General features: G+C 40.6%; 1 protein-coding gene across 2 annotated transcripts in view; it reads right to left on the bottom strand.

The window, feature by feature from the left end:
* The window catches only part of CPNE4 (copine 4), a 433,799-nt gene that overhangs the window by 296,046 nt on the left and 113,019 nt on the right, over positions 1-24,734 (bottom strand). For both annotated transcript variants that reach the window (XM_072651321.1, XM_072651322.1), the window contains exon 2: positions 12,863-13,043. In XM_072651321.1, coding sequence (XP_072507422.1) covers positions 12,863-13,042 — 180 coding nt within the window. In that variant the 5' untranslated portion in view covers position 13,043. The remainder of the gene's footprint in view (positions 1-12,862; positions 13,044-24,734) is intronic.

Raw genomic sequence — 24,734 nt, forward strand, 5'->3', positions numbered from 1 at the left:
TCCTTAGCCACCACAAAAAGGGCTGCTATATGTATTTTTGTACAAATAAGTCCTTTTCATCTTTTTTGGATATTTTTGTGATACAGCCTAGCAGTGGTATTGGTGCATCAGAGGCGATATACAGTTATTTGGTTATCTGCCCACTGGGGCCATGCTTTTTATGGGAGGGAAAGTAAATGAGTAACATGATTGGAGACAAATTCTGCTGTCCCTGGCCAAGAGTTAGATGAGATACACCCTGTACCTGTACCCTGTATCGTGTCTGTTTGACATCCTAATAGAGTCATGTTTTTGACAGTCCAGGACAGCTAAGATTTAAATAGCATGAAATATATTCTGAAGATGCTATATTAGGCCTATTCGTTTCTTCAGACATTTTGGAGATTAAAAAAGAAGACTTCCGTATTTCTTGAACTAATCATTTTTTCCCTCTGAGTAACCTGTCCATACAATATCCCAATCAGAGTTGAATCATGTGATGCTGGCAAATGATATGAACCGTAAGACCCATTTGTTATTACTGCCTCTCATAATATAAGGAAAATTATCCTAATATGTACCATCTACTCTTACATATTTTTTAAAAGGAAGTATTTTGAGAAAGACCCATAAATAAATGATATGGCAGAATTTTTCAATAACCCATTGTACACAGGGTTTTTACTGAATATCCATGATGATTGAGATTCATGATATTTACAAGTGTTGAGGGAACTGGATGAGGTTTAGATTTGGGATGCAAGGTGGAAGTTTGGGGGGGAACAATGGTTGGGAGGGCCTAGCTTAGAATGGTAGGTTGAGAAATTTGGATTTTCTTTTGTAGACAATGGGGACCCTCTGAAGGTTTTGGAGAGGGCAGATAATATGATGAAAGCAAGTGCTTGGGAAGATGACTGGCAAAATAGTGTATAGGATGGACTGTGGATATCTGAAATAGATCACTTTTTTTTTTTTAATTTTTTTTATTTTTTAATGTTTAACAATCACTGCCATACAATTGCCATTTTATCCCTCCCCACCCACCCCCCACTACCTCCCTCCCTCCCCACGACTGCATACAATTCTGTATAGATTCTACATATACTTTCCTATTGAGTATATTTTCACTATAGTCATGCTATGTAGTCAGACTAAGATAGATGAAAGAATCCGTATAACAAATCAGAACATGATACACAAACAGATACACATACACAAACATGATCTGCTACATTATGTGAGTGACTTCCATATTTCTCTCTCTGAGTGTGGAAGGCATTTTGCCTTGAGGTCCACCATTGGGATTTTTTTTTTTTCAGAAGTTCTTGTGTTATTACAAAAATCTAAGTCTACCAGAAAAAGCTCTCACACACTGTGGTTGTTGCTGTGCATAAAGTTCTCCTGGTTCTGCTCCTTTCACTCAGCATCAGGTCATATAAGTCCTTCCAGGCCTCTCTGAAGTCTTCTTGTTCATCATTTCTTATGGCACAATAGTACTCCATTACATTCATATACCATAATTTATTCAGCCATTCCCCAATTGATGGACATCCCCTTGACTTCCAGTTTTTGGCAACTACATAGAGTGCTGCTATAAATATTTTTGTACATGTGGGACCCTTTCCCATTTTTATGATCTCTTGGGGATATAGTCCTAGTAGCGATATTGCTGGGTCAAAGGGTATGCACATTTTTGTAGCCCTTTGGGCATAGTTCCAAATTGCTCTCCAGAATGGTTGGATGCGCTCACAGCTCCACCAACAATGAATTAGTGTTCCAACTCTCCCACATCCTCTCCAGCATTTATCATTTTCTTGTTCTGTCATGTTTGCCAATCTTATAGGTGTGATGTGGTACCTCAGAGTTGTTTTGATTTGCATCTCTCTAACCAATAGTGATTTAGAGCATTTTTTCATATGATTATAGATAGCTTTAATTTCTTCCTCTGAAAATTGCCTGTTCATATCCTTTGACCATTTATCAATTGGGGAATGACTTGTATGATTATACATTTGGGTCAGTTCTCTATATATTCTAGAAATGAGGCCTTTATCCCCGAGCTTAGCTGTAAAAATTTTTTCCCAATTTACTACATCCCTCCGGATTTTGGTTGCATTGGGTTTGGTTGTGCAAAAACTTCTCAGTTTAATGTACTCAAAGTTATCCATTTTGCATGAAATAGATCACTTTTAAGATACAAAGGTTTTGAACAAGGGATGTGGAAATACACTATCATCTCTACCCAATTTCAAGAAGAGGTCTTTCAGTTTTAAGACAACCAGCCAATCAGGAAATTTAGATTTTAAAAGTCTTCATCATTTTCCTTTTTCTTTTCTTGCAACCAAATTATTTTCTGTATTCTTTCCACTCCTGATGTTAATTCATTTTTTTTTATTGACAATACATTTGTCAAGTAGATCAAGAATCCTTGGAATCACTGGATTGAAGGATTCTCAGAAGCCATCTAGTCTATACCTGCTAAAGAAAATTTTCTATATCATCAAGTTGTTTTTATCCAGCCCTTGCTTGAAGATGGCTAGTGAGAGAAAACTCTTGAGTTGAACCATTCTAATTTTGGACAGTTCTAGTGGTTCAGATTTTTTTTTCTTTAATCAGGTCAAAATCTACCTCTCTGCAATTTTCATCTCCCACCCCAGTTTAGCCCTCTGGGATAAAGCAGAACAAGGCTAACTCCCTTCTTTGTGACCCCCTTTCAAATATTCAAATATATCTATCATGTTTCCCCTGTGATGCCCCTCTGGGTTAAACATCCCAGGGGCTTCTTGTGGGAAAAGTCAACTCCATAAGAATGAAAAGATCTCCAAGTTAGTGAGATTCTATGACAAGTAAAATTTGTCAGTGTGAGATAATAACAAAGGAAAATGATGCTGATAATCATGGAAGAGGGGTAAGCAGATATTCATGTCCTTCTCACATATTTAATTTCTCTCCCAATTGGATTTAACTTCACATTTTCTTTGCCTTCAACTTGAAGTCTCAACTTATTAGGCTGGCCTTTGAAATTTCTACAATCCACATCCACCAGCACTTCTAGGCTTATCTCCTATTGTTCCTCTACATGAATGCTCTGCTCAAGTCAAGTTGGTCTACTTGTCATCTCCCAAAATATGTTTATCATGTTCCCCATTCTTTTTCCTTTACGGATGCTATCCTCTCCATCTGAAATTCCATCTCTTCCCCTTGTTTACATAATTAAATTTTACATATCCTTCAAAGTTCAGTTCCCCTCTTCCATGGAGCCAAATTAGAAGTAATTATTCCCTTCTTGGAAACAGAGGAGGGCATGTCTTCTGAAACTCTGAAAACAGCTAGTAGTGGAGGGAGTTTGGTGATAATTGAAACAAATGGCTTCTGTGACCTCTTTTAACTCTAAAATCCCTTAGTATTCCCTAAAATCCTTCATAATTCTCATAATTTCTTCTAATCTTTTCTCCATGATTACCAGGTTATATAGGAAATAATCTGTAGGGGGTTGTCACAATATTTTTCTTCCCTCCAAGAATATCAGAGCACATTTTCTTCACAGGTTCCTCTTGCATTGTGTAATATGACAGGCTTTTAAGCCAATTTGACTTTCCTGTTTAAATGAGGAGAGGCGTCAAGTGTAGCAATCACTCAGAATTAAAGATGACAGCTTAGAGATATTTGTATTCACTCTTCAATTTCAGTGACACCTACAAGGTTTTTATGAAAAGGACATATTTTAGAGATAGAGGATATGGAGAGTAGCTATAGAATCAGTCAAGAAATCCAACCTGAATCAAGAATTTCAACATCAAGAATATTTATAGTGTGATTAGGCAGGCAAAAATATGTTAATATAGAGAGTGCTAATCCACTTGATGAGTTTACAGAGGGGTTTACCTCTTGGGTGACTTTATACCTTCTGATAAACGGTGTTTACATGCCCATTGGTAAATCCATTCATGCATCATTGAGAAAGAATGACAAACACTGATCAGGGATGAATTATGCAGCTGAGGATATTATAGATGAAGCTGAATTGGTTAGCCCTGAGCACTATTGTGGAACGTTATTAATTTGTGCTCTGCCTTAAAAAAAAAATCAGTTGCATAGTCATTCCTGATTAGCAAGACCAGATCAGAGAGCAGCAGAGCTACGAAAAGACTTGGTGGAGTTAGAGGAAAACCTATACATAATGCAGAATTCTGTACCCACCTCAAGAGCCACTAATGGTTGTCTCAGGGTAGAGGCATACCATAGTTGCCTATGCTTTCACCACTGTGACATCAAAAATAGTATTCCTAGAACCCTAGGACCTGAACCCAAGCTTCCTAGATGAAGGAAGAGATTTCCTTGACAACATTGAGGTCCTTCTAACCTTCTGAAGAGAGAAGAATTCCATGATCCTGCCCACCAGAGCAATAAAAGGCAATTTCTAGGCAGAAGCAGCCTCAGGCTCACCTCTTTGGCAAATCCAAGTTCAAGAATACTAAGATTCTGCCTCTTGGAGAGGGATTTTCTGGAAATTGCTAGGCACTTTGCAAGAAGAGGATCACGCATGTACCCTTAGCCCCTGCAGCTGGACGAACAGTCAGGGACTAAGTCCATGACACCAGGAACCATCCCAGGATAAAATGAGTTAATATTTGTAAAGTGCTTAGCACACTACATGGCACATAGCAGGCATCTAATACATACCTTGTTCTCTTCCCCTATTATTGTGAATTTAAACAGTATAGATATAAAGGGAATGAGACAACCTCTTTACTAATCCCAAGTGTGTTCCCTCTGAGGAAGTCCCATTCACAGGGCAATGCTGTAAGTCCAAGGGACCACACAGGGCCCAAAGACAGGTAAGACATTTTGGAGAAGGATGGAAATGGAATTAATTATTTAGGGGCTGCTATATATCCTTTAAAAATTTTCTGTAATTTTTGTAAGGATGAAATAATGTCTATTCTCTACCTTATATATTAGATGTTTCCTTGAGTTCTTATATATTTTTACCTCCGTCTATGGGAGCCTAGACACTACATACAAACTACATAAAGGTTTTATGGACAAATTTCCAAGGGGCAACTCTGGGTGAGGAGCAAAATGATTCTGATACATGATTTTGTAGGTAATCCATTATTTAACCCAATTCACTTGGGCTTGGGTCCTAGGCCATGGGTTGTATATGTAAAATAGAGCATTGTTAGACCCATGGTCTACCCAGTATGCTACTTGTCTTTTCTAATAGCACTCAGGCCAGGTTCCAACTTCCAAAATGATCAATATTAGCCCTAAGGTTACTTCTGATCATCACTTCTAAATCTAAGGAATACAGAGTAGTTGTGTCTTGCCCTTAGCCTTGGAGGGCATTTCCTTGGGTGAGGTAAAACAGAATCATGATACTCCATTTTGTTTCACATAAAAGGTCATTCCCAATAAGGATGTGTAAGGGCTAAGATTCAGCGGATATATACGTTTTAGAAACAACATTTAAAGGGCTTTGCAAACTTAGAAGTATTATATAAATATTGGCTACTGTTAAAATATTTATACCCCAAGTCTCTGATTATCAACAAATGATAGATCTTTTCATCAAATAATTTGTCTAAAACTTTTTTTTAAAGCTCCAGACAGTTTTTGGCTTAAAAGTGGGATATCCTCCCAAAATCTGGATGTTGAATTGGTTAGTACTTAAAAAGCATTTTCCTTAAGAATTAATATCATAAATGGTGGTTATTTTCCATGCCATCCCACAAATGCCTTTTCAAATTCATAATGATTAAAAGCAGTATTGACTGTAGATGTAATGATAAATGCAGAGAAACATGAAGCGACTTACATGAAGTAAGCAAATCCAGGAAAATAATATGAAAGAGTACAGTGATGAAAATGGAAAGAACCACTAACGTAAAATGCTTGAAACTGAATACTGTCAAATTACAAAGAACGAGTTTGGTCTCAAAGAAGAGATATAAGAAGACTCCTCTCAAAAGTCCTTTGCAAAGGTGTGTTGCAGAGAAGTGAGGGGAGGAAGGAAAGAGGGTGATTCATGGCTGTGAAATGTTATACATAATGTCAGGTTTTTTTAAATTTGATGTATTGGCTTTTTGCTGAATACTTTTCTCTCTCCTTCCTTTCATTTTTTTCTTTTAAAAAAAACCATTTGTTATAAGAGATGGCTCTCTAGTGGGAGGGGAAGCAGAGGGAGAGAGATATAAGGGGAAATCTAGAAGATATAAAAACAAAAAAAATCAATAAAAATCAGTTTCTAAAATAGTAGTCCCAAGTACAGAACTCTACTATAATATCTGAATCTTTAACCCTTTGGAACCATAAAACTTCAAGCCTCTGCAAGTACTGAAGAGGGGACTAGGAACAGAAGGTCTTAGGTGCCCGACTAGCCACGTGGAACAGTCTGTGTGTTCATCCTTCCTTGCCGAAGAAGACCATGCCATCAGAGAAATGATGACATGACTTGCACTTGACTTTGTTTTGAGTGAGGAGGGCTGTGCAGGTCACCAGACTCACTTCTCCTCCACAGCCATATGATGCCATATGAGCCATATCAGTGACCAGATATTCATCAGGATGTCTGGAGATGACCCAGGATGAGGCAATTGGGGTTAAGTGACTTGCCCAAGGTCATACAGCTAGTGAGTGCCAAGTGTCTGGGGTGAGATTTGAACTCAGGTCCTCCTGACTCCTGCACTGGTACTCTATCCACTGCACCACCTAGCTGCCCCTCTCTAATTAAGAGCTCTCTGATAAAAAGGTGTTCTTTTCACCAAATCACACACCTAATAGACATGAGGATACCAATATACATGACCTTAAAGTGGCTTTATTTTTTAAATGGTAATCAAAAAGTTCAAAGGCAATGTATGCAAGCCAGGAACTGGGATGGAGACTTAATACAAAAATGTATCTATTTCCTAGGAAGATTTCAGAAGAGAGCTATCAAAAATTAGGAAAGGGAATAGTATTGGCAGATTAATATACACGAAGTACATTTCAATTGTTCTCAGGCCTTGCGCAGCACACCAACAAATGCTGCTGGCTGGGCAGATACTAAGGAAGCACAGAAATAACTTGGAACGTAAAATTAAAATTTCATAAGATTGTTGAGATACACAATTTCATTTGGTCTACCAATGAGAAGACAGAGTGGGGCTGTTCGGGGGTTAGGGTGGGCCCTTACAGCAAAGACGAAGAAAACTGGGTCACCTCTAAGGGCTGGCTCAGAAGTAAGAGGCTTAGTTCAGGCAGAAAGCAGCAAAGGTACAGTGGCCATCAGTGTGGATAAGCTGTTCACAAGTCAAGAGTTCATGAGACTGTCCACATTTATGCTTGCATTTCAAAAAGAAAACCTCAAAGTTTCTTCTTTCAACAGAAACTTTAGTGTAACAATCTGTCCATGAGAAAAACTGGCCTTTATCTCAAGGAGAAAGCATTCATGAGCTGGATGGTGTGTATATTTGTGCCTTCAATTTAAAAATTCTTTTTGCCAAGGCTTGCTTCACAAAGATCTGATTTCAGAACCACACTGCGGAATTTTTGTTTGTGAGGCAAGTACCACAAACCGTACCTGATACAAGTGACATGAAGGATATGTTACATTGAAGGAACAGGGAAAGGGTGGGTGGGGGAGAGAGGATGCTTACCCCAACCTACCATCTGGTAACTACATATTTCACTTAATCATTCTTTCTAAATTATAATCTGCTCTTTCTTCACTACCAATGGACTATAAGGACCATCAGCCCCCTTTACACTCAGGGTTCTGTGGTACAGCCCATATTACCCTGACTAGTTCTAGTATCCAGGCTTTCAATTCAGAAAGAAAACATTCCCAAGCCTGCACTTCCTGCTTTCAGCCTGTGCATCTCTCTGGATAACAGATATTCTAAAAGTTTCCAAAGATTACTATGTAAAATAGTGATTCAAATTGACTTTTTTCTATTTCATGGTGAATCTCCCTGTCCACAAGACCATGATTCTATTATATTAAAACAATTTAAATAAAATTTGTATTGGTAGATTTGGGTTTTCTATCACCTAATTTTCCCAACATATCCCTTCCCCTATGTCATCTAGGGAGCCATCCATTATGACAAAGAAGAAAATATCAAGAAAAAACAATTCAGCAAAACTAATGGATCAAGTCAAACATCACTTGCAGTATTCAGCACCCGTAACACCTCACCTTTTTTTCTACCTCTGGGAACAATACCCCTCCGTGTCCACAGGGTTTTTAGGAGCTAACTAACACCTCCAGAAACCCATAAGTGCTTCAAGTTAGCCCTTCCCAGATGGAATGAGAGAGCCTTTAAATGAGACAAACTTTCAAAAAATTCATCCCTGGTACCTGTTACCACTCTTAAGAGATTATTCCAAAAGGATAGACATTTAAAAATTTTTTAAAAGAAAATTATGTCCCAGTTTCTTTCTTTGATACAAAACTTTACAACACTATAAACTCTCCCTGAGAATTGATGTTCGCATTCAGAAAAAAAAGAAAAAAGCACAGTAGAGTAAATTCTGAGCTGAGAAAGATCCCCAGAAATATATTAAGTGTTTAAAACTAGACCATCCGGAGATAGGAACTCAAACATTTCTTAGCTCAGATGGAGATAAAATATTGAATTAGCCTGTAACGTGACCTAAAGGACTTCCAGAGTTTCCAGAAGGAGTGAGTTTCCTTGTCATGCCTCTCATGATACTGCCAAACTATGGGAACCCTGATTGGTAGGGGAGGCACAGATGGAAAGTTAAGATTATCAGCATGTTTTTGCTGAGCTTTCCAGTCTACAGATTAGAGAAAACTAGAAAATGGAATATACAAATCCCAAGCCTATTCAAAGCCTATTCACCACCTTCTAGGTAGTAGAAGGACCCACATAAATGGTCAAAGATGATGACAGGAACTAAGATTCCCTCATCCCTCTGCTCTATCACTGCCATCTCCACCCTTAGAACTCACAGATCACTTTTGGCTTTCCTTATGTACCCTAGCTTCTCATGTCTGACTCTTCGTGACCCCATTTAGAGTTTTCTTGGTAGAGATACTGAAGTGGTTTGCCTTTTCCTTCTCACTTTACAGATGAGGAAACTGAGGAAAACAGTTAAGTGACTTGCCTAGGGTCACACAGCTAGTAAGCATCTGAGGCAGGATTTGAACTCAGGTCTTCCAAGTAAAAACTGATACCTTGGGAGGCAAGATGACTTTCCCAAAGTCACACAATCAAGACATGGAAGAGCTAGGAATTAGAACCCAAGGTCCTATGTTTCTGAATCCACTGTTCTCTCTGACTCTGGGCAGCCAGGGAAGAAATTTATTCCAGCCACAATGTTTCATTTTCAACTGGGTGTCAACTTTTTACAAAATGAAAACAAATTATTCTTATTAAGAATGTTCAGTGAGGAAGGCAGAAAGCAACCTTAAAGTTTTCCCAAATGGGATTTTGGAGTCACTTTGGAAACTTCATTAAAACTGTTGGTGGTTCTTTATCATCTATCTTGCGAGGTGTGAGCTCCCCAATCACAGCAAGTGAGCAGAGTGTGAAAGCAAAGTTTTATGAGGAAGGAGCTCACTTGAGATTTCCAACCATAGGGCTTTAATTTGACATTTTTTTCCCACTTCTGCCCATGCCTGCAATTGACAAATATCCTGATGTCATGTCCATCAGCTGAATGTTTCCAGTTCCTGTGCGTTCTTTCTTAAATCATTTCTATGCTTCTTGACAGTGGAGTGTCAAAAAATCAACAATAGTTTTAAAAATGGAAACATTTCGAGATGATTTCATGTTTGGACCCCATGTCCTTCCCTTCCTATGCAGGAGTGTGACAGTTGCTTGCTATTATGTGCATGAAGGAGGTATGAACCTTCTTCAGACCTGCTTCTCCCCTGACCCATTTATATTAATCTCTGAATAGCTGGGACAGAATTGTTGTAATACTACAAGCCTTTACTAAGCACCTACTATGTGCCAGGCTCTCTGCTAGGCAATGGGAGTGCAGAGACAAAAACAATGGAAGATACTTTGACTTCCAGTAAGAGAAAGGAAGTCAACTGGACATACTCTCCTCCTCCTCTGAGGCCATGCCAGAGGACAACATCTTAGAGGGGCTTTAAACACCCACTTTCCTGCAAATGCTATGTAATCTCTTTATGAGTATACAAGATTTTGCCAAGTCCAGTAAAAATCTCATCTATACTCTTCATCTGAGTCAAGATGTGAATTCAGGTCTTCCTGATTCTAAATCCAGAACTTTATGGGCTGCCCCACCTGGCTGCCTCCCACAGAAGGGAAGGGGGCATTGAACAGAAAGTCTTTTCAGATCCCCATACCTACTCATCCCCTCCATCATTAGTGTTTTCTATGTCTTTAAATTATATTATTACACTTGTATATACAGAGACCTGAATGAACACAAGGGACTTGGAGCAAGAAGACCTGGATTCCAGTTCCGTCTGTGACACACACATACTACCTGGGCAGCTAAGTCACTCTTGCCACTCTAGGCAGCCCTCTCAGACAATAAATTGCAAATGGGTTGACAACCATTATCAGCAGAGTTTCCACACTTAGAATTTCCAACCCAATGAAATGGAGTGATAGCAAGAGTAGAAAGTGAGCTGATTGGCATCCGAGGTATGGCGTCATGGAAAGAATCCTGGGATCGAAGCCAGAGGACCTCTGTCTTACTATCGATCTACAGAACCTTCAACAAATCATGGTGACCTATTTGGGCTCTGCTTTATAAGCTGTAAAATGTAGAGGTTGGGACTAGATGGAACTCCTACCAGCTCTAAATCCTTTAAGTGGTTTAGAGTTAGATGTTAACCCTCTAAGTGGGTTACAGTTAGGTTTACCAAGAGTTATACAGTCAGTAAATAGCAGAGCTAATTGGATTTGAACCCAGGGCTTTTGTCTCCCTAGCCAGTGTTTATCTGCCTAAGCTCTGGTTCAAACCTATCAAGTTTGACTTTTAACATCCATAGGCTGAAATGAAGCTGAAGTACTACTGAACAAACAACTTGGAATGTACAGACCACTCAAACCTTTGGGGTATAGTTCCCACTACAAAATCAATGGCACAAAAATACATGTCACGAAGTCTACAAATATCACCAAGCCTTGACCTTAGAATCTGCAAAGACAATTACAATTCATCAGAAAGATACCTGGCCAAAGGTCTATTGGTATCAATTCAAGTGGGCAATGGAAATTATGGTTCACTCTTCTTTCAAGTTGCTCTCCCAGGCACAAAGTAAATAAACTCATAGAACAAAGGATATAAGATACATAATGAATCTTCAGTTATCTGGGAGTAAGTCACTGTTTTGTGGATTATCTGTCAGATACCAAATACGACCTAGTTAATTCCTCTACCTCCCCCCCAAACAGATGAGGCAGGAGAAGAAATGATCACAGATTAGCCATAAAATGAGTCCTGCATCAAATTGCTTGAGTATATGAGAATTTCAGTGTGTGTCCTAGTGTAGACATGATAACAACTATTATTATACATTATTATGGTGCCAATAACAATATATTATTATGACAAGGGTAATACATTCCAGGAATGCTAATCTATTTCCTTGTATCCCAGGCTAGGACAAATGAATGTCCTTTAGCAAAGGAGAAATCCTCTCCTTCTTCAAGCTGACCACATTCCAAAGCCCAATATAAATGCATTTGGGATTATGCTATTTTGAACTCTTCCTGTGGCTTTTCTTCTCCTTTGGTGCTGAGGACCAAAGGTTAACCTAGCCCCATATGGACAATGATCTGTAAAAAACACATTATGCTAACTGCATGTATAGCAGACTCCCACTGAGTCGCTAAAAGTGATAGCATGATAATTCATCATGTTCTGTCTGGTTTTAGTTGTTTATCACTATGTTTTGAAGACATGGCATTTTTTTTCACTCTGGCATATTCATATTCATGTAATAAAGAGGACGTGTTACAATGGGTTCCTGTGGAATACCTTTCTGGTATAGCACCAGCAGTATGCACTGTCTGCTTAATTCATTTGGCCTTTTGTGTATCCTACCTTGTACTATCATATATTACTGTGAATATATTAGATCCAGGCTCTAAATCATTATTTCATTCATTCATTTAACAAATTCAACTCAACAAACGTGGAAGAAGCACCTAGTATGGAGTTAAGCACTGTCTATATGAATACAAAAACCAGAGAGTCCTTAACCTTAGAAAGCTTACCTTCACACAAAGCTGCACACAGCTTAGTGTGACACAAAGTAAGAAGTGACGGGGACAAAGCAGAGACACAGACAAAGTGCTCTAAAACAATCTGAGGAAGGAAATTTAAGCTAGTTGCTGGGAGGAGATTAAAGGATAAATAAGACATGGTTCCTTCCCTCAAGACACATAAGGGTTCTAAAGGCAAGGACTATATCCAATTATCTCTTTATATGTCCAGAGAAGTTATATTCCTATGTATATTAAGTATCCTGCTCATAATAAGCATTTGGTGGACTGAAACTAGACCTATGATTTCATTGGAGTAAGGAAATCTTTCTAGCCAAGGGAGGTGGCCATCTTTTCTCCATCTTAGAGTGTCAGAGAATTGCCCAGAGGACTGGGAGGTGAAGACACTCCCTCTGGGTCACCTAGTCAGTAGAAGTCAAAGATAGGACTTGAATTCAGGCCTTCCTGGCTTCCAGTTTAGCCCACACTCTCCACTCTGCCCCTCGGGCACTAAAGAGATGATCATATCAACAAGCCATGTTATCATGGTATTCCAATGCATTTATTCCTAGCAGATCCTAACTCAGCCTTGGTCTTTAATAAGTTAAAGCTAGAGAAAGTCAAGATGGACATTTAAGCCAAATCACGTAAGCATTCTCCTCTCCCTTTTCTAGAATACATACCTCGAACCACTGCCCGTGGGACTGCATTTTGAGGATGACACAGGGGTCTGGTTTCGAAAGGGCATCTCTGTCGGAAATCCCCTTGCATGCTACCCGCAGTTCGACTTTGGTCAGGCAGGGACTGCTAAAGATTCCCAGAGTATTAGCGGCTGATTCATAAATGTTGCTCATCTTCTTCATTCTGTTTCATGCAAGAAAGAGAGAGAGAAAAAAAAAGCGTCAAAGCAAGCTTGGTCAGAGGAGGGAGAAATACCCTTAGTTACTCTTCAATCAATTGACTGTTCAACAGGCAGTTTGAAATGCTGGCAGTATTTGTTGTCTCACTTCTACCCTAATGGTGCAATCCCAATAAAAAAAAAAAAAGGAGGGGGAGAAAAAGTGCAAGCGTTTTGGCTCAGAATACTACTTCCATCTGAATTGCATATATTTGCATATTAAATAAAATTAATTAGTGCAGTAGACTGCAAAATGTAATCTAGTTCCATATTAAGGCTGGAATGCACAAGAAATATTATCAATTTTCAAGTTCCTCCACTTTCTAACCCTATGACCTTGGGCATGTCATCAAGTGCCTCTGGGCCTCTTTCCTTATCTTTAAAATGGTTACGATAATATTTGGAATGCCTCCTTGTGAGGACTGATAGGAGGACCCACTGAGGCAATGTATACAAAATGCACTGGATGATGATGATGATGGTGACTAACATGACGACAGCACTTAAAAGTTTGCAAAGTGCTTTGCCAATGTCTCATTTTATCCTCACAACATCCCGGAAAAGCAAGTGCCATTATCATTCCCATTTTATAGATGAGGAAACTGAGGTAGACAGAGATTAAATGATTTGAAGCTAGGCACATAGGAAGTCGGTATCTGAGGCTAAGTTTGAATTCAGGTCCACCTGCTTCTGGGGTCCAGGTCTCTGTTCACTGTACCACCCAGTCACCTAAAGACAAAGCACTGTGTAAATGGAAGCTATTGTCCCCATTATTACCACCATTATTCTTGTCCCACAATATCTTTCACATCTGTCTCCTTCCCTCCACTCGCATGGCCAATCTGTGATTCAGGTTGTCATAGCCTCTCCCTTGGACTATTTCCATTGGTTCTCTCCCCTGTCTAATGTACTCTCCTTACAGTTGCTCATCTGATACTCCTGCAAGCCCAGGTCTGACCACATCACTCTAAGCTTCAAGAAGCTTCAGGGGCTCCCAGTTGCCTGAAATCTAAGATGCCAACTCCTTTATTTGAAGTTTTAAGTCGTTCTCAATCTGGCTCTGATCTATCCTTTCCAAACTGTTGTCAGTTCAACCCAGGAGAGGAGCAGCTAGGTGGCTCAGTGGATAGATCACTAGTCTTGAAGTCAGGAGGTCCTGAGTTTAAGTCCAGCCTCAGACACTTGATACTGACTAGCTCTATGGCCCTGATTGCCTCGTCAAAAAAAACCCAAAACTACCCATTGTTCCAGTCCATCCAGTTTTCTTTTCATCCCTTATACCTGCCATTCCATCTCCTGTCTGCATGCTTTTCCATTGGTACAGGGATGTTCCCCAGGCCTGGCTCTTCTTCTTTGCCTTTTGGAATCATTAGCTCTCTTCAAGATCAGTTTAATTGGCACCTCCCACCAGAAGCCTTTCCTGATCCCCTCCCTCTTTACACTGATTTTGTAACTATTGTTTCTTCCAGTTGACTGTAAAATCCTTGAGAGAATGAACTGCTTAGTTTTCATCATTATATCAATGACGCATAGGGGTATAAGAGCAGGTATTGAAGCCAAAAGGTCTTGGGAGACATGGGAGCAAATTAGTCAGAACCTACAAATAAGCATTAAGATCAAAATCACCTGTTGTTTTTGAGTCACTTCAGTTGTTGAGGTTTTCTTGGGAGAGATCCTGGAGGGGTTTGCCATTTCCTTCTCCTTTGAACTTGGATCTTCTGGATTCCTGGCCTGGCACATAATCCCCTGCACCATTTAGCTGACACTGAATGGCACTTTAATGTTTCCAAAGTGCTTGAAGATGAGGAAACTAAGGCAAACAGGGTTAAATGACTTGTCTGTCCAAGGTCACACAGCTAGTAAGTGTCTGAGACCGGATTTGAACTTAGGGCTTCCTAAATCCAGACCTGGCACCCTACCCACTGTGCCACCAGGCTGTCCTCTCTTTTCTACAAGAAGCCCTCTAAATAACAAATTGATTAGCCATACTGGACTAGGTGACTCTGGACAAGTGACTTGACTTCTCAGTTTTCTAGAGAACTTTCTAAGATCACATGTTGCAAAGAAAGTGCTGACCTGCATTGGCAGAAGGAGTTTCCTCAGCTGAGAGTCCCCTCTATCAAGGCAATCAGAGGCTGGGTTCCTGTCATTTGCATGTACAGCCCAGGGCATCCAGCTGGCACTTAGGGAGAGCTCATTGATTAGGAAAGAACTATCCTCTTCCTTCCGGTCAATTACCTCCCATCCCAGGCTGAGTCAACAGGAGCAGACAGGAGCCTCCTGTCTGTCTGTCTTGCCTGGAAGTGCTGCCTCGGGCCTCTGGCTCCAACTTGGTCTGATTCACACTCCCCATTAAGCCATAACCACGGCAACTACCAGAGAGCTGGCTGTCCAGGAAGAGATTTCCTGTCTCAACCCTCTAAGCTCATTATCTTGCTTCTCCGGGATCTGTGGGGTCACTTCTCCCTGACCATGCATGACTCAGAGACTGGAAGGGGAAAGATAAGGCTCCAGACAGTGTGAGGGGACACGGGGGTGTCTCAGCCTGAAACTGCAAATGGTCTCCATGAGACCAAGATGGTCAGGTTCCTCCTTTTCCCTCAACAGCTTAATTAATTGACATTATAAACTTTGTAAAGTCACTTATATAATCTCATTTGCACTTCACAACAAGCCCATGAAAACATCAGTACAGACATTATAATCCCCATTTTACAGAGAAAGCAATTGAGATTCTGAAAATTTACGTGGCCTTCCTATCATACATCATGCATAACTTTAGAGGGTGGGATTCAGGTCCAAATTAGCCTGACTCTAGACCCAACAGTGTATTCTCTATTCCAGGTGGCTCCAGTTCTCAAAGGTTAGAGGACCAGAGACCATCTCAGAGACAGAAGAGGCTTCAGAAGTCATGTGGTTCAACCCCTTATCTCTGAGTAAAATGCCTAGCCATAACTTTTCAGGATGGAAAGTGCTCCATAGACTCTCATGGATCATGGTTTCAGTTCAGAGCTAAAGAGTTCTAGCTTAGGAGTCCAAAGACCTGAAGTCTAATCCAGACTCTGTCACTTGCTGTGTGACTTTGGGCAGGGAATAAGTATTTATTAGGAACCTACTATGTGCAGGTGCTGCACTAAGAGTTTTGCAAATATCTCATCCAATCCCTACAGCAATTCTATGAGGCGTTATTGTTATAATCCCCATTTTACATGAGGAAACTGAGGTAAACAGAAGTTAAGCAACTTGTCCAGAGTCACGCTGCTAGTAAGTGCTAAGTCCAGATTTGGACTCAGGTCTTCCTGACTCCAGGTCCAGTGCTCTATCCACCACACCACCCAGATGTGTTTAGCAAGTCTGTAATGCTCTCTGGGCCTCAGTATTTTTATTTGTTAAATGAGGGGGTTAGACTTAATGAGCTCTAATGTCCCTCTCTGCTCTGAGTCTATGCTCCTATGACCCTATGAGTCCATCCTACAATTCAGCATGGGACATCAAAGTAAGCACAGGTTGTTGAGTCAAGAGACTCAGGTTCAAACCCTGGCTCTTGTCCTTCCTATCCATGTAGACATGGGAAAAGCCATTTCACCTTCCTTACCCAAGAAAACAAATGGGAATAGTGTTATGTGCCCAGTGTGTCCCATAGGAAAGCACTCTGGAAACCTGAAAGTGCTCCGGTAAATGGTGGAGGGGATTGTATGCCAGGCTTGGAATCGGGAAGATCCAAGTTCAAATCCTATTGCAGACACTTGCTAGCTGGGTTACCTTAGACAAATCACATAACTGTTGTCTGCCTCAATTTCCTCAAATGTAAAATGGGGATCACGACAATACTTATATTGCAGAGAGATAGTGAGGATCAAATTATATAAGGCAAAGTCAATACTCTGCAAATCTTAAGGTGCTATATACCTGCTAGTTAAATACCCAGAATTGTCAGTGAATAAACTAGTTCCAAGTAAAACCCTAAAGTAGCTTCAGATGTGATGTACCAGGGTTATGTGCATTTTTAAAACGTAGAATATGGTTGGTTGGTTGTTATCCTTCATTCTCGTAGAGGACCAAAATGACATCACCATGATAAAGTGAAGTTTCAGTGTGTATGACTGTGGCTGATCGACCAATACGAGCTCAGAATGCTCTACCACAGGCTGGGCACAGATAGTCCGTGTGAACATTTGGGGTGGTTACTCCAAATTTGCACATCCTACGTTTCCTTTGTGCTGTTTCAATTCTACTTTGTTCATACAGCACAGCACCTTCTCTGATGTGGGCACACCAAACTGAGTGATCCTGTGCCAGTGTCTCCCATGTCACACAATCAAATTCAAAATTCCTGAGAGAGACCTTGAGACCTTGTATCGCTTCTTCTGACCACCATACGATCGCCTGCCCCATGTGAGTTCTCCATAAAATAGTCTCTTTGGCAAGTGTACATTTTGCATTTAAACAGCAGGGCCAGCCCATTGGAGTTGCATTCTCTGATGCATAGTTTGAATGCTTGGCAGTTTAGTTTGAGCAAGGACCTCAGTGTCTAGTACCTTATCCTGCCAGGTGATTCATAGAATCTTCCTTAGACAGTTCAAATGGAAGCAATTCAGTTTCCTGGCATGGTGGTGGTAGACTGTCCATGTTTCGCAGGCATACAGCAATGAATACAACACAACGGCTCTGTAGACTTTCAGTTTGGTAGTCAGTCTAATACCTATTCTCTCCTAAACTTTTCTTCGGACTCTCCCAAACACTGTGCTAGCTCTGGCAACGCGTGCATCAACCTCATTATCAACATGTACATCCCTGGAAAGTATACTACCAAGGTAAGTGAACTTATCCACAGCATTCAAACCTTCTCCATTTGTTGTAATTGATGGTTTCACATATGGATGGTGTGGTGGTGGCTGATGGAGCACCTGTGTTTTCTTGGTGTTCATTATTAGGCCAAAATTAGCACAGGCAGTAGAGGATTGATCCACACTTTGTTGCATCTCAGTTTCAGAGGCTGCACTGAGTGCACAATCATCTGCAAACAGAAAATCATGCACCAACACTCCCTCCACTTTGGTCTTGGCTTGTAGCTTTTACAAATTGAAGAATTTACCATTAGTATAGTAGTTGACCATGATGCTGTGTTCATCCTCATTGAAAGCATTTGACAACATGGATAAAGACACCATGCTAAAAAGCATGGGAGCAAGTACACAGCCCTGCTTCACTCCATTGGTGACTGGGAAGGCACAAGAGCTTTGTCCATTATCCAGACCCAGGTAAACATGCTGTCATGAAACTGACAAACAATACTGATGAACTTCTCCAGGCAGCCAAATTTTGACCTAATTTTCCATAAACCCTCATGACTAACAGCGTCAAAGGCCTTGGTCAGATCTATAAACGTTGTGTACAGACCTCTGTTCTGCCCCTGGCATTTCTCCTGGAATTGTCGGGCAGCAAACACCATATCGACTGTTACTCAGTCCTTTCTGAAGCCACACTGGCTCTCAGGTATATGACCATCTTCCAGGTGAAGGATCAGCCTATTAAGGAGGACTCTAGCAAGATATGCTAGATAGTAACAATCCAAAGCACTTTAATGATTCCCTGAAAACTATGTATGGATCAAAAACCTATGGTGCATCACAACTACTCAGTGCTGATGGAGCCACATTGATTAGTGATAAGGACATGATCCTAGAGAGATGTGCTAAACACTTCCATAGTGTTCTCAACAGACCATCATCAATCAATGCTGAATCAATTGACTGTTTACCTCAGGTTGAAGTCAATCCCTCTTTAGCTAAACTTGCAACTGAAGAAAAAGTTTTGAGGGCCATTAGGCTCCTCTCATGTGGCAAAGCACCTGGTGCTTTTATTCCAGATGAGATTTATAAGGTAGGGGGACCACTGCTCTTACAAAAGCTGACTGAAATTTTCAAGGTTACATGGCAAGAGGAGGTTATCCCCCAGGAGTTCAAGGATGCCTCCACTGTCCATCTCTATAAAGGTAAAGGGAATACATTGTCCTACTATAATCACAGGGGGGGTCTCTCTCTTAGTCAAAAGTTGGAATATACTGACACTTTAAGGCATAAGCTTGTCCCTGGGCCAAGTGCATCCCTCTGTGTGTGTAGGTCCTTCATTGCCGAAGAAGACCATGCCATCAGAGAAATAATGACATGACTTGCACTTGATTTTGTTTTGAGTGAGGGAGGGCTGTGCAGGTCACCAGCCTCACTTCTCCTCCAGAGCCATCTGAATCCAGTGTCCAGATATTCATCAGGATGACTGGAGATGACCCAGGATGAGGCAATTGGGGTTAAGTGACTTTGTCCAAGGTCATACAGCTAGCGAGTGCCAAGTGTCTGAGGTGAGATTTGAACTCAGGTTCTCCTGACTCCTGCAGTGGTGCTCTGTCCACTGCACCACCTAACATACGATGGTTTTTAGCACTTTAATAAAGCACTAATTCAAAAAAATTGTCAATGAGATCAAGTTATTGCCAAAATAATAAGGTAACACTGGCAGAAAAAACAAAACAAACCCAAAGCCCCCAAACCACTATGATAATGCTTAAATGTTCTAGATCTCCCCCCCCAAAGAGTATAAAATGATGAGAAAAAGAAGTGATACCACTGGCCTGAAGAGCACCTTAATCTAAATAATCTTAGTGGCACAGAGCATACTTTTGATTACCGTTGCTCATTTTTAATGTTATGTATTACCATTACCACAGGCATGGTAGGCTTTTGCGGAAACTGTGAAGTGTGGGTAAGGATGGCCTCCCACTTTGGTCTTTATATCACTGGTGTCTTATAAGACCTTAAACGTTTACTGAACTGATAGATACAAGTGTGTCCTTCATGGTAATACCTGGTCACCCAGGGCTTCTCACATTCTCCCCCACCAATGTCTAATCCAGAAGGGTCCTGCTTTGTTGTTTTGTTGTTTTGGTTTTTTTTTTGCTAGCTTGCACAGGCCAGTGGGTAAAAGTGGAGGAGGAGGAGAGGTAATGATGTATGTACTCTTCAAGATTGGTCATACTGGAAGCCATCTACATAGCAGGCTATCCCTCTGAACAGGTATCAACAAAGCAAACTAGCAGCAGACCAAGCAAGTGAGTCACATACATTTAGTTTCCATTTGGCATCATAAAATATCAAGGATTGGTAGCTCAAAACTATTCCCACTACTTTAGGCTTTAAAGTTAAAACTTTGAGAAAAAGATTACGTTTACAAAGTTCTTAAACATATGATTCTTGGTGACATAATTACAAGGTTTTACTATTTTAAAATTCTATTATATTAAGTGGAGAAATTAATAACATTGCATATCAAACTGACCTGATATTATAAGCTGGAATGGCCTACATACGAGCCATTTTAAGTAATGGCAAAATGTCTAACTATCCAACAGAGAGTATGTGATTATGAATCTAGTTCACAAAGCTCTATTGCATTCCTATTATACAGGCAGTACTTGTTCATTCATGCAACAGATCCCTGGAAACCAGACCCACAAAGGAGATTTTGTTTTCTCATAGGGACAAATGTTATGTCTATCCCACTGAATAATAATATGAACAGGTAATAGGTCATAGATCTAGGACTAGACAGGACATCGAAGGCCATCTGATCCAATCTCCTCAATGCATGGAGGAAACCAAAGCACAGAAAGATTAGGTGAGTTAACAAAGGTCACAAAGGTAGAAAATGCCTAAGGCAGGATTTGAACCCAGGTCTTCCTCCAAGTCCAGAGACAATGTCATAGAACCTTAGAAACTTCAAACTTCAAGAGACCTTAGAGCTCACCCTCATTTACAGACGTGAAAACTATGGCCCCATCCCCTCACTTTCAGTCCATCAGTCTTCCTACTATGTCAGTCCTGTTCTGAAAAATCAGCAGGCTCTGTGCCATTGAAGCCTTTTCTAATTAACTCAACTTTGTTACATCATGAGTATGACCCAGCTGTCACTGTTCCATCTAATGTCTTAAAGGTGTGAGTTGGCCCATACAACAAAACTAAGAAAGGGGAACAGAGGGCTTAGTGCTATGCCCAAATATAACTTACAACCAAGTTCATCAGACACGTTTCCTACACTTCAGGATTATTGTGCTACATGCTCATGAAACAAAAGCAGTAAATAATTCACAGAAATGATTATAATTAGCACTACTTTAACACAGACCAAGCTGTAACATTGTTTCTTTTCTCTTAATTAGTTATCTAATTACATCTCATTACAACTATATATAGTTATATATAAAAAAGCTATATTATTATATAATTAGTTATCTGATTTCTTTTCTCTTATTAGTTATCCATTGTCTCATCATCATCAGTGTCAACAGTTTTTCAAGACATCGTGTACAGTTTCCTCATCACACACAGATATTAATACTTGTTTAAAAAGTGTTTAAAAAAACTGGATCCCACATCAAAGTTTTCCTGTGCCCACTCCCTCCTCCTTTCAAACCTGAGGCTGTCCTTTGCTGCTACCGACCCACCTGAAGGACACACATACACAGAGCCAGCAAGGCACGATTTAAAAAATAAAAAAAACTCTGAATTTGGAGGCAAAAGACTTGGGTTCAAATCTCTGTTGTCCCAATTCTTTTACTTTGGCCTAATCACTGAACTTTCTCAGTTTAGATCATCTCGTATGCCAAATGAGGGCATTAGAACAGCCTGGAAGGACTCTGAGCTATGTATCTATAATTCTCTCTCCCTTAGGGAGCACACCTAGGTTCTTGACTGTTCCTGCTCCACCCCCCGGCCTAGAAGGATGGAGTACAGAGTGTTCTGGGTATTGGAGGCTCTAGAGGGCAGAAACTCTGGGTCAGAAGGCTGTGGATGATGACCCCAAGGAATGATAATACAATTCTCATGCTAGCGGCCCAAAAAACAAGATAAAGAGCAGCAGTTTAGAGGAGAGGGGGGCATAGGTCATCTGGGGGTCTTGGAGAAGAGAGAACAGAAAAGATAGTGGGAAAGATGGAGTAAGCAAGGGTGTTAGACACCCATTCAGACAGGCCTGGTCTGAGGGCTTAGGGTAGCTGTGCATTTGGGCTTGAACTTCTCTGGCTACCACACCTCCCTTACCCCAGCAATCAGTCCTCCAAATTCCTGCTTTTCCTGAAGGACTAGATGACCAAAAAAGTACCTCCTCTTCTCAGGAATTGGCCCCTGTTCTCTTGGTTTTCAGGATATATTGTTGGCTATACAGTGTCCTGAACCAGAGCTAGATCAGGACCCTAGGATCATCTCCAGACAGGAGAAGGAATTTCTGATTTTCATGTTGTCTCCTTCTTTCCTTCCTTCCTCCCTTTCTTCCCTCTCCCTTTTCCTTCTTCCTTCTCCCCCCCCCCCACCTCTCTCTCCTTCTCTCCCCCAAATCCACATACTTTCTCCATCACCAGAGTCAGCTCTCCTCTGGGAATTCCTCCACAACTCCAACCTCATCTTCTATCCCTTCTCTTGGATTTGAAGTAATTAATAAACAGATATTTGAATTTAATGAGAAAACCTGGATTCCAACTTCATCTCAGACACTCACTCCCTGTAGCCTTGGACCTCTGTCAGCCTCAGTGACTTTACCTTTAAAATGGCAGTGATGATCTCCAGAGCACTTAGCCTACAAAGCTGCTGGGAGAAGCAAATGAAACGCTAGAGCTAAACTGCTTGTTAAGTCTGAAAGCCTTCTGTTATTGCCATGTTATTCTAACAAGTATTGTCTGTATTATTTATATGACACTAAACCTATTTTGTCCTCATATCATTATTTTGAATAAGAAGTCTGTCCCCTCCCCCAACTAGATTACAAATACTTGATTGCAGAGGACAAATGAGGAAAAGGGAGAGGTGGCGGACTTGGGGTCCCAACAATACACCTTTGGGGGGATGGACAATGAGGGGATTTGTTTCCTTGTCCAGGCACATGTTAGCCATGGCTTCATTTTTACTGTTTGTTCATTTCAGAAAAGGAGGGGAGGTGGGAGGGAGAGAAAGCAAACTCCTTTTAATTTATAAAAATTAATTTTAAAAGCTTTGAGTGCAAGAACCACATCATACTTTGTTATCCCTAGTGGCCCAACTAATGTTTTATTTTTGTTGTTATAATTGTATACCTCACACCCGATACGGTACCTTGTACATAGTAGGCACATGAGTTTATCAAATTTTGGAGGATAACACTGAAGATGATGACGATGGTGATGGTGGTGGTGGTGGTGGTGGCGGCGCCAGCACTGGTCCATCCCAACATCCCACCTTACCTTTTCCTATGCTGGGATTGGGTGCTGAAAGAGGAGGCTAGGCCTGCCAAATATATACTTCACCGGTTTCACAATCTTACTTACAGTACCAATCATACATAAGCCCATAAAATTGTGCCTGGAGAGATATGAAGTCATCCCTGGCCATGCATCCACCTATCTGTGTAGTAGCTTAAAGGAATAATGTATGTCTAGCATGATCTCCGTGTCTTTATGCTCATCTGATTTCAACCTAGCTGCAGGACACAAATTAAAAGCGGCCCTCCCTATAAAAGTAGCCATGCAGATGGGTGACCTGCCACTTTCCTGCACTCAAAAGAACAGAGGTAAATAGGCAATTTCACACTCGGTTAACGGGCAGGATTAACATGGCCAGATTATCAATATATTTTCCAGAGACCTCTTTAAATCCTTCTCAGTGCCTTTGACACAAAAGCCAGATTTTGAAGAGACTAATTTGGAGAGAGAATATTGTTTTGATAAAAGCTGACATTTGACCAATTTTAGAAGCAAACTAAACCTATCCTTTGCGAAAGATAATTTAAGTAATAAAAAAGAGCCATTTCAGCATATACCTTCTTTCTTTATTTCCGTAATAGGACAAACTGATGCTGAAGCTTAATTAGTTTCCGTGTGAGTTGAAAATAACTCCAGAGAGAGAAGGGAAGCAAGCTTAGCTCCTGAGGAACCAACTGAGCAGAATTTGCTTTGAAACTCTGTTTAAAAAAGAAAGAGAGTGTGCATAGATCTCTACTTTTTCTATCATCATTCCAACCTTCTAACTCTTGGTCCCATTTTTGCAGGCAGATGGGAGCAGGAAATATCCTCAGCATGACAAGGGAAGATACTGCCAAAGACAAGCCAAGATACGATTCTGGGCTGACACATCATGGAACAGAAACTACCCTACCAATAGTTCCTGGTAGACCTCATGGGGGAGTCCCAATATGGGTAGTCCATCCACTGATATAGGTAACCTTATGTTTATATGTATATAGACAACTTGTCTAATATTTAGTTCATAAGTCTTCGGGAGTTGTCTGAGACAGAGAAGTTAAATGACCTACCTAGTGTTACACAGTGAGTAAATATCCAAGGAGCAATTTGAACTCAGAACCTTCCTGACTTCAAGCCCAACGCTCTGTTCATAATTGCCATTCCTGTTGGTGAAGATTGATTCTGAAAAATGATTTTCTTTTCTCCTCTAGTGGATTCCTTGCTTCTTTGCCCAGTCTAGACAAACAATAGTTAGACATTCACAAGTCAAATTCACACCTGAGATGTGAGGAGAGTAAATATTGGACTGAACTCATCAAAAGTCAAGGTATATTCTCCTGAAGAATTTATATTGATCGCTCCCAGTGAAAACAGGGAGACTAGACTTAGAGGTTCA

Source organism: Notamacropus eugenii, chromosome 3 (assembly GCF_028372415.1).
Source record: "Notamacropus eugenii isolate mMacEug1 chromosome 3, mMacEug1.pri_v2, whole genome shotgun sequence".
Classification (NCBI taxonomy): Eukaryota; Metazoa; Chordata; class Mammalia; order Diprotodontia; family Macropodidae; genus Notamacropus; species Notamacropus eugenii.